This window comes from Fundulus heteroclitus, chromosome 11, assembly GCF_011125445.2.
Source record: "Fundulus heteroclitus isolate FHET01 chromosome 11, MU-UCD_Fhet_4.1, whole genome shotgun sequence".
NCBI classification, from domain to species: Eukaryota; Metazoa; Chordata; class Actinopteri; order Cyprinodontiformes; family Fundulidae; genus Fundulus; species Fundulus heteroclitus.
Genome location: NC_046371.1, coordinates 23,235,757 through 23,251,595, shown reverse-complemented (window position 1 = coordinate 23,251,595; position 15,839 = coordinate 23,235,757). Strand labels below are relative to the sequence as shown.

Here is a 15,839-nt window from a genome sequence, read left to right as displayed (position 1 = left end):
GATATTTAAATTTACCTTTCTATTTTATATATCCAAAATGGACAACTGAGTCGGACAATACAGTGACTGAAGAATGCATTTGCACAAAGTAATATCGCATGTTGCACTTGTTAAATTTGAGTTTTCTGTGCGAGCTGTGAAATCGCTGACTAATTGTTTTATACAAAGAAATTATGTTGTATTCACCTGCTTTGTTAAAACACAAATAGGCTGTAAATTAATCTCCTTATTATCCAGTGGTTAGCTATTTTAAATTGAGTTTAAAAGTCTTGAACCTGACAATGGGATATTTAGCCATTTTTAAAGCCACTTTATCTACAAGTTTGAATTTAAATGAAACTGATCTTTCTGTTGTGTTTTAATGTGTTTTTCTTGCAAATTATAATATCTTAATTCCACAAATGTGTTGCATTGGTAAATTAAAAAAATATTTAAACATTTAAAAGTTAAAGCAAAGATTGATTTCTCCCCCTCTGCCATTACTATAACACTGGGACAGCCAACCCCTCAGGCTGTAACAACCAATACAGTCTCGCTGTTGGTTGTCACAGGTGAACTTTTTTGATTTAGTTATCAATAACGTTTGAATAGAATAAAATATGGGGTAATAAGAAAAACATGTTTTATTAACAAGGACTTTTAGCTTTGTCCTGATATAAAAATAACTTTTTTTAGACAAACTTTTTTTTTATCTATTTGGAAAATTTTAAAAAATGTGACAACCACCCCCATTTATGCTGTCGTCTCTGGTGGAGTCCCAGTAAAAGAATCTACAAATCAAACCAACTATCACTTTGTGAAATTATTTACGGCTGCGTGACCCACGTGACTTCCGCATTCCATCCTTTCCGTAGCGGTGTCGGCACTCTCTCAGTTATATCACTCTGCCAAACGGGACAGCGGTCTTTCGAGAAATGTGGAAAATTTTGACGTTGCATTTTGTTTTGGAAAACGTAAACCGGAAGTACATAAGGAAACGAATAACACCATGGCAACCAAAGAGCACCTTCGTCTAAAAAAGGGTTATGTTTGTAAATGACGCTTTAAAAATAAAGCAATATCTTCTGTGTGAGTCTCGTAAACAGAATTGTATATGAACGTGAAAGTAAGGAAATACGAAACACGCTGGACTATGTGACTTTTTACGCACAATTCTTTTACAATATCTCATCATGACACATCTCAAGTTTTTAGATTAAACATGCAGGAAAACGTAACAAAATACATTTTAAAGCTAAATGTCTGTTAAAGTTCGGCAACACATAAATATCAACAGCAACAGTAGTATACTTACCGTACTTACTAAAAATCCTTCATGCTCAACGTGATTCCTAGAAAGAAAGAAAAAGGATAAATAAATGAATAAAATAAAAAGTATAATAAATGTATTTTGAAAATACTGCAAGCGGAAGTTCATGTCGCTGTGTTGACTTTGCACGTTTCTATTTGGTCTTAGCTGGCGTTAAAAGTTGCTGGAAAGGTAAGGGTTGCTGTTTAAGCCCGTAACAATAATATCTATAGCAGCAGAAATGCAATTTTATCCTTTAATTGCGCTAATCTGTGATTGATTACCGCCACATTTTGTTGTTATCATCACGCTTAAACGTTAACTTAAGAAAAGCACTTAGTGGTGGCGTAGGGGATATTAGATCCGCACTCTTCTGCTAGCCAGCAGGTTAATCATTACGTCGGAGGTCAGCTGCAAATTAAACTCTTATTTTTTTTTATAAAACACCAAGATTAACGAGAACAGACAGGTGGTGCCGGTGGTGTAAGGTGATGTTCCAGCTTCAGTCAATTTACATTGACAATGACAAGCTAACTGAGGCTAGCATGTCTCTGTTGTCAGCGAAGACCACCGAGGATAGAGAGGAGATGAAGGGTTTATCTTCGTTTTATTGTAACAGTTCTCAACAGTAACGACAGTAATAACAGGCAGAAACGGTGTGTTTAAATGTGATCAGCCGACTAACTTCGAGTTTTTCTTTATATTGTAGACTCTGCAGCATAAACCCTAACTCTGCATTTACGCTACGTGTGCATGCGTAGCATCAGATAGAAACAAACGCTTTTTTTTTAAAAAAATAGCGCTGCGATCACATATTGCATATTATCGTTTTAATGTGAGTGTTAGTTCCGCCAGCTGATGGCTAGGGTTGACCCTCAGTGTTTTATTAGGACTGTACGATTTAGCCAAAAATCAAAAATGTGCTGTATTTCGACTGATAATTACGATTGCGATTTAATTTAGATATTTATCTGCATTAACCGCAAGCAACAAAAATGGCCTGTAGATAAAAGACGTTTGTAAACAAGGACTATTTAAAACAAGAAGTGTAAAAAATAATTGCACACCGCTGTGATTTGGAAATTGCGTTCTTTGAAGTTGCGACTATATTGCAAATGCGATTAATTGTCCAGCCCCGTGTTATATCCTGGCGTTTCTACAGAGAAAGAAGGATAATTTAGACTGTGATAAACTTGAAGGTGTCGTGCTTTTCAGTGTAACAGCCTTAGTGTAAAAGAGACTGAATAATAAACCAAGGTCCATGTTCAGCTATTGATGTAGTTGTAAACTAACACAAATGCAGAAGAGGAAGAAAAACACGGACGCTTAATTAGTTATCCAATTTTCATTTTCAAAGTATGAGATTATATCTTTTTAAACATTGTTTTTATGTAATTTATGATGCTTTTTGAAATATTTTGACTCCAAAAGTGTCAGAAACATTGACTTGTAAAATGGACAATATATATGAACCATGTTTGACTCTTTCATTATGCTGGTCATAGTTTAATGTCTCTTAGATGGGTTTCTGCAGATTAAGGAAAGTTGAATCTTGCCAAACGTGTTTTACCTACATTTGGAAAAGTTAGGAGCATGGAGTTTTTTATAGAAACTAAGTCTAAAATATAGTGCTATAGAAACATAAGGATATTTTAAAAACAAACAAAAAAAACATTAGAGACACGCGTGATAATTGATCAAACCAATTAAACAGACACAGAAGTAATAATGTTGTTAATAAGACAAAGAAACACAGCTCACCACCGTCATTGTGTGAATGTGTGCGTGAACGCATGAATGACTGTAGCATAAAGCTGTTTGTGTTCTTGGGACTTGATAAAGTGCTATACAAGAGCCAGCCATTTACCATTTACAATAGGAAATCAAGAAAGATAAATCCATCAGTTACAGGGGAGTGTGGAGCAGTTATGTAAATTAATGAGGACGCTCTAGAGATGTGCATCTTATATAATGAGGAATAAAATATTAAATGGCTCATTCCAAAAAAAGTAAAAAACAAAGCAACTGGACTTGTTTTCCGTAGTAGAAGACGTTTGGCTTCCTCTCCAGGAAGCTTTCTCAATTCAAAAAGTCTGGAGTAATGTGGAGTAACAAGCTTTATATCATTGCCAAACAAAGGCCTTGTAATGGCTTAGATAATTAATGGCTTAGATAACTAATGGCTTAGATAACTAATGGCTTAGATAACTAATGGCTTTGATTACAAGGCCATTGTTTGGCAATGGTATAAAGCTTGTTACTCCACATTACTCCAGACTTATTGAATTGAGAAAGCTTCCTGGAGAGCAAGCGAAGCGTCTTCTACTACGGAAAACAAGTCCAGTTGCTTTGTTTTTAACTTTTTTTGGAATGACCATGACCTGGATGACTGAGAATCTTCACCAGCAAATATTAAATAGCGATATTGTAAAAAAAAACATGACATTACTTGCAAAGATTATTAATAACTTGAGTTGCGATAAACAGATAAAATCTAAATTTGTACATTTGAGATAAAATAACAAACCGTAAGAGATGAAGTATAGTAATAAACTTCAAATTATTGCCAGAATATTTCAGCAATTAAACAAATACAATGGTAAAATAGCAATTTTGTATTGACCTAGTCAAAGTTTGTGCTTAAATGATGTTGGCATGCTGTGGCACCCAAAACAGGCCCTTCATGTTTGAAGAGCCTTTCCATTTGACTGCATTAAAACAAGACTGTTTATCATGAACGTGTGTCACCAGCGGTGGCTCTGTGTAGCGCAACCAGCTGTTAGGGTTGGGGGGGGTCATTACTTTTTACACATATAGGGCCAGGTTGTTTTGGATAGTTTGTTTACATTAATTCAATTACATATTCCTTTAAGAACTGCATTTTGCGTTTGCCCAATTTTTTTTTTTTGTCTGCTATTCTAACAACAAACAAAGGAAGATTAAAAAATATGTAACTGGGCAAACACTTTTTCACAAGTCAATCAATGTGTTGTTTTAAACTATTTCTTTGGGAAATATTATAGAAATAAAACCTTTTCTATCAGGTTGTCTGTTCTCCATTCTGATGGAAATCAACCTCCTTAATATTAACCTTTTTCTTCCTTTAATCTGTTCACAGTCGTCGAAGAGTCTGTGGACGCGGATCTGGAACTTTTTATCTTTTCAGACTATTGAGCAAAAGGGATTACTTCGGGAGTTTTGTTGACCTTACAGTCAATCAGCATGTTTCACCAGCATGGGATGACTCATCACTGATTGTGTGACCGTCAGTATTTTGTCCTGTAATGTCCTGCATGGGAATCTCCTAATCCACGCACAAAAAGGAGCCACAGTCACCGCTGCTGCGGTTCACGTCGGCAGAGTCATGGGTCTGTGTACAGCCGCCAAAAAGTTTTCACGAAGGGGCAAATATGTTGTGCTGATCGGGCTCCTGTTGTCAGTGCTGGCTTGGATAGCCACCTTTTCTGGGGAGACTGACAAAACCATCTCTTTTAACTTTGACCCCACACTAACTCTTGTTAGACAAGACAAACTGAGGGATAAGCTCAACTCGTGGACGAGAGCGCCCGGTCACTGGAACCTTTCAACAGAAAAAGACGAGTGCCCAAAGGAATCTCCATTGCTAGGTATGTATATGCCAAAGGTTTCAATTAGGATGGCAATAAATCTCTTGTTATCTACATCTTGACTAAAAGGATTTGGGCCATTGATCTTGGTTGGTATTTATGGCAAGATCAAAGTCATAGAACATGGCTCTTCAAAGGTTTTCCAACCCTGTTGAAACGCTAGGCATTAAGACTTGAAACAATGAGATATTAAGAATATCTTCAGTGTCGATTTTTATAATAGGGAAATTGTAAAAATTTCATTTTTCAGCACTGAGTGTTCTTCAGTTTACTTTTGCCATCAGTTATAATGTTTCTAATACTTGGTGTGTTTTACATATGGCAGCAATCTCCCATATGTCTGGACTAGTAGTCACCAGACAGGAGGGAAGGCAAAGGCCTCCCAAAACCTCCTGGGAAGAATGTGCTTTGATCTAATGGAAGGAAACGTTGTGAAAGGTGTAGGTGGTTCAAGAAAAACTCGTCATCGACGCAACTTTAACCTCACAGCCTCACCGGATACACAGCGGCTGTGGCATCATCCTTTAGGGCAGCTATTTTTCAAATGGCGCTGGATCTTAGTCATGGTGGATGAAGATATGAACCATTCCAGTTACCAGCCTATTTTGACCTGAAATCAATTTTTTTTTTGCATTAGCATTAGTTTGTGCTAGGGCTGGGCGATATGGATTAAAAATTAAATCTCCGATTTTATTATACCAAATCCGATTAATCGATTTTTTTTCCTCCTTTTTGTTTCATAAAAAGAAATTAAAGAAATTATTTTAAAACCTTGCATTTATGTCAACCATTTCGTCAGGGAGTTGACCTGAATTCAAAGTGCAACTAAAAACAAGCTGTGAAACATGCTGTGAAACAAGATGGTAGCCGTGCCATCATAAACAATGAAAATATAACAAAACATTTGCTGCTAGTGGTATTACACATTGAGCTAAGAACAGGCTTCACTGCACTTGTGAACTTCAAACTAAGTTAAAAAAAAAAGTAAATAAGTAAATGAAATACCTCGTATTATGGTAAAAAAAAGTTTCCACTTAACAATATTTTGACAATATATTTGCCTAAACATATATCCAGCATCACATGCTGTTCTCTTCATGGAAACCCAATGAGTGTATTGGCAAAATAAAATCCAGATTTCTTAAAGAATTGTAAATTCGAATTAATCGATTAAATCGATTTATCGCCCAGCCCTAGTTTGTGCATACATTCCCAATCAACAAAAGAATGGCTTTCACTGAGGTTTTGGTAGTGGCCTGGTCAGAGCGCTAGACTAAATCTGAAAGACAATGTGTGGGTTCACCTGAACAGCAGATGTCCTGACAGAAATCTGTTAGAGTTGGGCAACATTTGTCAGGCAGAGAGGTAAGTGTGTCAAGATGTGACATGATGATAGACTCTGAAATGCAACAAAAAGGGTGCTTCAACAACGTATTTGTCATGGGTGCAAACGTAATACAGATTATTGCCGTTCTATTTTTTTTATATTTCCCCCTAACAGATTGGTTTTCAGTGAATTGAACAGGGTGTATGTTCCATTAAAGGTAGAAAGGGTTATTTATCTTCATGGTCACTATTTGCACTATTTAAATAATCATTTCATTGTTTAGTCTATTTTAATGTATCGTTTAATTCTGACTACTTTTTATTGCACCAATTATTTTAGTTTCTTTGTTAAAAAAAACACGAGTTTCCAAACTAAATTTAAACGAACCTGCAGTTTCAGAGTGTTTCCTTTTGAAACCATGAAACGTGAATTGAAACGTGAATCACAATTGCAGATTCTGTGCGTCATCCAGAGTTTCCATAGTGGCTGGGAAGAGTGAGTAGAAGAAGTAGGAAATTAGGTCAACAAAACATCCGTTTTCCCTGTTAGGTTTCCTTAAAGCTGTAAAAGAACAAGTGAAAAGGCGTTTAAGAACCCGACCATGCTGTTTAAATCTGGACCCATTATACAATCATATTCAATAAATTAGAATATTGTTGAAAAGTTAATTTACTTCAGTAGCTGAATTTACTACATGAAACACATCATATAGGTTCATTACGCACATACTGTTATCTAACAATCTTTATGTCTGTTAATTATGATAATTTTTCGCTTACAGTTAATGCAAACAGCATTTAAGATTAGATTATTATGTTAGACCAATAGAGAGCATTTTTGTGGTTGTATGTTTAATACCTGCTTAAAGTAATTTTTTCTACTTTACTTTTTACTTTTAATCTGCCAAACGAGCCTCGTTAGCACACACGTACTAATTTATCCAATGCGACTATAAATGCTACCTTTTTTTAAGCTGGATTTATGACGTATGCCCTGATTTCTGTGAGTGTTTCAGATAAGCACAAACTGAAAACGGGTCTCTGCTGACTTCAGTATCCGCCCTAAATTTGTAAACCTTACGTCTGCAGTGGGAGCTTCGAAGCTATCCTTTGAGTCTTCGCTGAATCTCAAGGATGTAGAGAGCAAAAACAAAGGAGTGGCTAAAGGAGCGTATGAGCCCGCGGACTGTAAAGCGAGGCAGAGCGTAGCCATCCTCATCCCGCACCGCAACCGGGAGAAGCACCTCCTCTACCTCCTGCATCACCTGCACCCCTTTCTGCAGCGGCAGCAGCTGCACTATGCCATCTACGTCATCCATCAGGTACATTTCTGCAGCTCTTATGTGAAGTCAGTTAATGCTTGGAGGTCACGCTTGCTTTGTAAGATAAGATAAGGATTCCTTTATTTCCCCGCAATGGGGAAATTCGGGTGTGACAGTGGCAAAGACACAGAGTTACACACAATTATTTGCAATGAAAAGAGGAAGGAAAAAATGGAACAAACTAATCAAATCAAAATGAGCTCTAAAGAAACGACAGGAATAGGAGATGAAAAGTAAATACCAGAGTAAATATTGTACAGTGGATAATATTTAACAGTGGAAAAAAGGCGTCAGTCTATTTACTGGGAACAGTGTAACAATTTATGGGCGGATCAGGTGATTGTGGTCGCATTTAAAGCCTTGACATCCTTTAGGTTTCATCATGAACCAAAAAACTACTAGAAAACTTGTGTTAAATAAAAAAAGTGCCTCGTGATGTGTTTGGATGGGGGAAATGCAAAAACTGGGGCCAAAGAAGCTCTTCTAAGATCTAGGTGTATCGGAATGATACAGTAAAATCGATGTATGTAAAGAATAGAATTGGCCTCAGTTATTATTCTTAACTGTTAAAGATGACAGAGAACCAGTCAAGATGCTGGATCAAAGACCATTTTGTGATAATCAATCAATCAATCAATCAATCAATCAATCAATCAATTTTATTAGTCAACTGCAATTTGCATTACAATCGAAATCAATCAATCAATCAATCAATCAATTTTATTAGTCAACTGCAATTTGCAACACAAGCTTAACCAACTATTCTTGGCCTAATTTGTATTCACTATATTTATTGTTATTGTACTTGAATTATCATTTATTCTACTTATTAAGATCTTTCCTCCCACGGATCCATTCTGCTGAAAATGTTTAGGAACTGTGATATTTTTATTATTGGCCTAATCCTGCTTCGCTACTAAAGGCCCATTTTTACCCCGGTTTAAGATTTGACAATAAAATAAGGAATCGTTGATCAGAGGTAGAACGGTTAAAATACATATTTAATTCATAGAAATTAAATATGGAGACAGAGTTACATACCATTACAAGATGTTGTTCTCACCGGTGGATAAATCTGTCTGTCTGAAGTAAGTTTTACCAAGACATTCCTTTTATTAACTTTAAAACTCCTCCTGCATGCTCAGAGGGAGGATGACTGACCCCCTCTCCTGCTGACCACCCCCTCAGGGCAATAAAACTCCATGTTTATCTTACGCTGGAACAGGAAAGGACAGACCCCACTCTGCTTTACTCAGTAACCCCAACTAAGATATATTTTTAATTCTCAACAGAACCCTGCAGATCACTTAGACTTAAAACTTAGCAAGGAATGTTGTGTGCTGATGGTTCGTTGGCAAATGTTGAAGGTCAACATCACCTCCTAAAGGCAAATTATCTATAAGCAAATATGTCTCTCCGACACGCCAGAGGCAAACAATCTGAAAGAGAATGTAAATCTTCAAACGCACAGATAAAGCTAAACTCTGTTGAGAGAGCTAACTGGAAAATATGAAAATCCTATTGATGAATTCCTGCTTGTATGAAAATGTGTTAAAAAAAAAAAGCAGGGAAATTCTTTTGCAGCTCAGGTTTAATGAACTGACAGGAAGCTTTGACATGTTATTTTTTTTTTTTTTTTTGGTAATTTTCTGTCACCTTTGTTGTGTTTCAGTTTATGCACATTTGTAAAAAAACCGGATCTGAATTTTTAAAATGTTGCCAGAAAAAGAAAATCCTAAATCTTCTTCAAATTGTCTTTCTATGCATTTCAGTTTCCTGTGCTGGGTTTGTTTTAATGAAGCCACTATAGGTTTAATCATAATCACGGTCATTTAGTAAAGTATAGACAAAAAATAAATATGATTACAGTAATATAAATGGATATTTGCAGTGTGAGCTATGCATTGAAGCCTAGATTTAGTTTTCATTTTTCTTCCTTGCTTTTTGTCTTTTGTTGAAGGCCGGTGATGCAATTTTTAATCGAGCCAAGTTACTTAATGTCGGGTATTTGGAAGCAATTAAGGACTTTAGCTGGGAGTGCTTCATCCTCCATGATGTGGACTTGGTTCCTGAGAATGATCGCAATTTGTACATCTGTGATCAGCAGCCCAAACACTTGGTGGTCGGCCGCAACGTTACAGGATATAAGTACGTATATGAATTAATGTCTTTTAAGCGGGGAAGTTTTGAGTGGTTTTCCTTCTGCACACTTTTATAATAAACAACAGTGCTGGTGACATGCTTGGGTGGTGAACACTTTCAGGTCTGTTACTTACTATTAAATAAAACATCTTTAATTTTCCCCTCAGACTCCGTTACAAAGGCTACTTTGGTGGAGTCACTGCCATGACCAAGGACCAGTTTTTAAAAGTAAATGGGTTCTCAAACAACTACTGGGGATGGGGTGGGGAGGATGACGACCTTCGGGTCAGGTGAGAGATATTAGGATACTGGTAGTAAGACAGATCATCTGTATGTTGTTACATCTGGAGCAGATGTTGTCCATTACAATGACTTGTTCTTCGATTCATGCGGGTCTGCTTTACAGGGTTGAACTGCAAAAGATGACGATCGTACGCCCCCCTGCTGATGTAGCACGCTATACCATGGTGTTTCACAAACGAGACTCGGGAAATCAGATCAACAAAAACAGGTCAGTGCTGATAAATAAATAAAAAAAGAAATTATTCCTGTAGTTTTGTTCACACAGATTTTTTTTAGAACCGGACCAGTCTCAAATAAAGAGTTTAGTGTTGAAATAAAATATATTGCTGCAGTTTATTTCAGTGTGACAGTATCAGGGTTTTCTGTTCTGTTTTACCAATGTACCTATGAAATTGGACATTATGAGTTACATTAAATAGAAAGGATATATAAATAGGGAATGAGGAAAAGCCAGTTGCATACCACAAAACCTGCTGAATCTTATAGCCGCAGTAGTGAAATAAAAGGAACGGTGATTCCATCAAGTTCCTGCACTTTATTGAGAACTACAACAGAGATAAATTAATCACACCCTGTCTGCCCTCAGCCGTGGTCTCCTCCAAATCTGTCTTATCTCCTTCTCACACTCTGCTATATCGGCTTTCCAGAGCATACATAACACAAACATCTCAAACCCAAACATTTGCAGTCTCACACAGAAAATACACAAGCGTTCACCTTGTTTTTAACCAGAGCAGACCGTAGCCGTCTTTTCCCTGAATACAGCTGCTTACATAGAAAAGAGATAGGTCAGAGGTGATTTTGATACATCAAGTTTTAATAATTCCATTAACATTTCCAAACCAATAAGATGTGAAAAGTAGGAGCTGTTAATCAGGGTGGTCAAGGAAATTCTCCATATTAATACAAAAAAAAAAAAAACCTCCCCCCTTTGGAAATACAGCTAGTGAACTTGAAGCTTTATTTTATAATGTATTGATAAGATCTGAGTAAGTGTCCTTTTGGACATGGTGTCACCGTCCTGTTTTTTTTTTTTTTAGTTTTTCATAATTATTTGCCTGACCATCTCAGGGTAAAAGACTATATACACGGTCTATAAGTGCCCTCAATTAGTTAGATAATTATTAGCTGAGTTGTCCACCAGTCCAAGCATTCAGCATATCCAGGTGAGTCAATCTTCATGGATGTAGACAGAGCATCTGCATAACATATCAAGGGATTAAGTAACTTTGTTACTGGATTATTGCCATACTATTGCATACATCTATTTTATAGCAGTAGCACATATATGTTTATTTGTGACAATTAGGTGAGATTTTGACAGATTTGTAGCTGGAAATGAAATTACACGTAATAATGCGTTACATATGAAGAAATGTGTTTCTGGCTTTTTTTTTTTGTATTTTTGTAAATTAAAACTTCTTTATCCGCCATTTGATGAATCTTCTTATCTGTAAATCCTAAATATTACAAAAATAAATAAATTTTAAACGCAGACAATATTTACCTTTTTATGATGGTGCAGCATTTACTGTTCATAGCATTAAAATTCAGTTGAAACATTTTGCCTGATATTGATTGTGTTAATGCCAATAATTTAGACTGGACACAGTTTTATTTTATTTTACTTTATTTTTTCTTTCAGCTTGTTCAGTCTACTCAAATATGTGGATTTTGAGTGCAATTTACAATATTTCTTTTCTTCTAGGATGAGGTTATTAGGACAAACGACAAAGATGTGGAGAAACGATGGACTCAACAGCTGCTCGTATAAAATTGTATCAGTTGAGAGGATGCCCCTCTATGTGAACATTACTGTGGACATTGGTCAGCCACAAAGTTGAGGTCTCTGAAAGAAAACAGCTTTATCCTCTTTATATTCTATGAAACCAAGACCACTGTGTGCTGAAAAGTTACAAGATGACAAACAAACTTAAATGTCCTTTTGTTAGCGTGTTAAAACGATATCCAGATATTTAACACAATTTTGCATATCATTCCATACTTTATTCCTAGAAATTCCTGTTGTTAGGAATTACATCTCCATTTAAAGAATATTTTACTGCAGCTGTCATTCCAGTTGTTTTTCAATGTTTTTCTAAACTGTTGTTATCATCACACCTATGCCTTATTATTTGCCTGTTTGTCCACCGCCACTATATGCTAATAGGATGTTACATAGAGACATAGATCAAGGTGCCAGAGATTACATTGTGAGGTGAGCCTTTTTAAACACTTTATCTTACAGTGTCATAATGGCAACACTGGACTGGTTTATGTTTTGGCGTCCTATTTTAGATAAATTGATGTTCTTAATATCCTGCATAAAAGGACCTCACACATATGGTCTAACTGGATTTTTTCAGCTATTCTCTCTGTAGAATAGCTGTGTTTCAGTCAGTGTGTCTGTGAACATCAATTTGGATTTAGGTACAGACCAGTCTAATACCTGAATAAACTTAATCTTCATTGTTCCTTTGTAGCACTGGTAGCATTGTCATAGGGTTCTGCTGGAACGGGATCCCTCACCCCAGACTTAAGCCTTTAACAGGTTTTCTTCACCTATTTAGCCATGTAGCTCCACCCAGTTCCCCATCAACTCTGACTAGATTCTGTTTCTATGCTGGAAACAAAGGGGGTCGCTTTTCTGGCACACTTAATGTTTTTCTTCTGCTCTAACACAGCAGAATCAAGTTCTGCAGAAGTCTTGCTAATGACCCATTCACTTAATCCATCAGAGCGAGGTCTGTAATTTTCATCATAGGTACTTCCACTATGAGAGACAAAATGAGAGAGAAAAGATCCAGGAAATCAAATTGTAGGGGTTTTAAAGTATTTGTTTGTAAATTATGGTGGATAAGTAAGTAATAAGTAAAGAAGGAGGTTTTGGCTTAAACTTTTACGATTTACGATGCATGGCCCCGTTTATTCTTCCCTTAAAGCCCCAGTGTGTAAGAGTTTTACACTGGCGCACCAACTAGTGGAGCACTAAATGAATTACAAGCAACCTCGCTTTTAAGCGCGTAATGATTGCTACGGAAGCCGTGGAGTTTCATAAATGTGGTGATGTAAACGTGTCCTCCATGTATTTGGTACCAGGCTACTGCTAATAGCTACGGTCATCATGTGAAATGGTTTTTGGCCCTGTTGCCAAGTATGCTTGTTTTTTTTGGTCTAAAGTCTCTTGTAAATTTGCTGTGTTTTTTGTAGAGTCGTGTTTTTTTTTTTGGGCTCGCTATTTTTTTAAGATAAGGAGTTCAAACAGGTGCCATTAATACAGGTAACGAGTGGAAGGCAGAAGAACTTCTTAAAGTAGAAGTTACAGATATGTGAGGGCTAGACATCTTGGTTGTTTGTGGGTGAGCAAATTGTTATTTTCCACCATTTTTTAAATATATTCGTTAAAAAATTCTACAATGGGATTTCCTGGATTTTTTTCCCCTCATTTGGTCTCTCATACTTGAAGTGTAACTTTTAGCTGGTGGCTACCCTGGCTGTAAGGTGTTTATTGTGTTTATCAGAGACACTGCCTGCGGATAGAAACCTGCTCTTTGTCGTCTTGTTTTAGCCATCAGTGCCCTGTAGCGCCGCCCTAAAGGTAACAGTCGGAATAACCTGCGACCAAGATGAGTAGGGCAGACTGCAATGTTAGCTGCCCTTCTCCTGGATCTGGTCTTGAATGGGTGGATATCACATCAAATCCCAATAAAATACAGAAGTTTGATTACAACAGGGCACTATTTGAGAAAGAGGGCAAATAAATATATACATACCTTTGAGAGGGACTGTGTCGGGAAAGCCTTTACATTACTTACTGTTGTCTTATGATCTCTCCAGCAGAGTCAGTTAATATTGTGACTCTACTTAGAGATGGACATTTTTATGACGTACTGTCCAGTATTGTGTTAAGAAACTAGAGGTCCGATAAACAGAGTTTAAAAGTCGTCCAGAGCCCATCCAAGTGATTAAAATGTAAACATGATCACTAGTTACAGACTGGGAATTTGGGTCGGCATCGGTTTGACAGCATATGACAGTGAAAACGTCTTTGTCCTGAATGGGGTAAAAAAAAAAAAGGCTACTAGATACAGTAATTTTTTATTTATTTATGAAATTTAATTAAGTTTAATCACAGATAAAATTGTGACAAGGTTGAAAAAGAATGAATGAAAAGTATTAGAAAGAAAAATATCAGTTTAGTAGACCACGATAAACTAAATATGGAGCCGACCAACCAAACACATCCCTCTGGAGAAAAGACAAGCAATGAGGAAAGAAAGTATAATATTCTTCTAAGAATACAGGCCTCCACTATGTCACTATATTTCCTTATTTCTTGACATCTTAATACATTTGACTCTTTTCTTAAAACTAAAAATGTATCTGCACTCGTTTGTTTTGACAGATTATTCCACAGATTAGAGCCTTAAACTGAAATACAACGCTTCATCAGACTAGATTTACACATTTATCAGTATGAACCAAATAATGCAGTTTGAGACGGTATAGTGGCTTTAGTGGTGGATTTCTTTCCATTAAAGGTAGTCTCGTAATAACACTGACATTTTTTACTTTGAAGTTTCCAAATTTTTCTTGTGCTTGCAGTCCGATTGATAATTATGATATTGATATTGATAAACTCACAATGAATTGGCATTGTGAGTTTTACCACTCCGGAGTAATACAACATTATACTTTTGTTTTTTGGCATATTTAAAAAATATGCTCTAATAATTTAAGTGATGATTACAATCATATTAGGAAGTTTCTATAAGGAGCGACTTAGTAAGCCAAAATTAAAATAACATTTTTAAATCATTTTTAGAGTGTTATGTTCTTTTATTTGTTGGGTGTTGTTGGTGAAGGATTGTCTACCACTGTCTTATAAAGAAAATCATTAATATAGTCTTATTGTTTTTGATATGAAGAAAATTTTACCAAAGTTAAAAAGTGAATATTTGCTTTTATTGTTGCATGCTTCTGAGAACTGTCAAATCGATTGAATGATTAATTTTTTGTTTGTTTTGTTATTTTTTTTAGACACTTTTGTTGTTTAAATTGTTTTTAAAGACAGAGGGGTGTACCTATGCTTATACTGTTGCCGTTACCAGGTCACTCCTTGTATGCTTGTGTCAGAATGTCTCAGAATGGCCAACGATTGCTTTTTATTAAAGAAAATTTTATGTGTGAGAAATAGTTTTGCACTCCTTATAAATTGGCAGTATGCTCTAGATCTAGAAGTTTGCCACATCTTTTAAAGTCTAAATGTTCACTGATTTCTTTTTTTCTTTAAATCTCTCCTAACTGAACACCTTTTATTGGGAGAATTAATGTGGAGACGGGTAAAGAAAATCATTCAGCAAGATAACTGACGTTTTAGATTTCAAAACAATGCGTGAACTCTTGAAACATTTATTTTCGAAGCTTGTTGGTTTTGGGTGGATGTGTCAAAAGTGCGAGTGTGGTTATGGAAATCCTTTTTTTATGTATTCTTAGGCTTTTATAAGGTAATAATAAAAGTAGTTTATGTAATTGACTCTATTGATGTTTTTTGTTGTTGATGTTTTAATAGAACGTCTAAACATCTGTTTGTACACTGCTTTAGAAAAATATTTCCCCCCTGAGATTTTTCTCTGTTTTTCCTTTTAGACATGCAAAAGTTCAGATGATCAGACACATTTTCTTAACAAACCAACTTGGCCCAATGTGAAGACTTTACAGAATAGTTTCAGTTCAGCTAACTTTGGAGAGTTTTAAGGTTAAGGTCACGCTACGCCATCGCAAACATAACCGTGTTAAACTTTGGCTTCAATCAGGAACCAATGGCAGAAC

General features: G+C 36.1%; 1 protein-coding gene across 1 annotated transcript; it reads left to right on the top strand.

Moving 5' to 3' along the window:
- Window positions 1-1,405: 1,405 nt before the first annotated feature.
- b4galt4 (UDP-Gal:betaGlcNAc beta 1,4- galactosyltransferase, polypeptide 4) lies at window positions 1,406-13,189 on the top strand. Its single transcript, XM_036143177.1, has 7 exons — window positions 1,406-1,480; window positions 4,407-4,914; window positions 7,330-7,562; window positions 9,523-9,710; window positions 9,872-9,994; window positions 10,111-10,215; window positions 11,716-13,189. Exons 2-7 carry the CDS (start codon window positions 4,653-4,655, stop codon window positions 11,849-11,851), a joined length of 1,047 nt encoding a protein of 348 aa, XP_035999070.1. The 5' UTR covers window positions 1,406-1,480; window positions 4,407-4,652; the 3' UTR covers window positions 11,852-13,189.
- The last annotated feature ends 2,650 nt before the right edge of the window (window positions 13,190-15,839 follow it).

What these genes read in the sequence shown, in the direction of transcription:
- b4galt4 (XM_036143177.1), top strand. Translation starts at nt 4,653, where the DNA reads ATGGGTCTGTGTACAGCCGCCAAAAAGTTTTCACGAAGGGGCAAATAT. An exon ending in CCATCTACGTCATCCATCAG is followed by an intron (nt 7,563 to 9,522) that starts GTACATTTCTGC and finishes CTTTTGTTGAAG; the next exon opens with GCCGGTGATGCAATTTTTAA. An exon ending in AATCAGATCAACAAAAACAG is followed by an intron (nt 10,216 to 11,715) that starts GTCAGTGCTGAT and finishes CTTTTCTTCTAG; the next exon opens with GATGAGGTTATTAGGACAAA.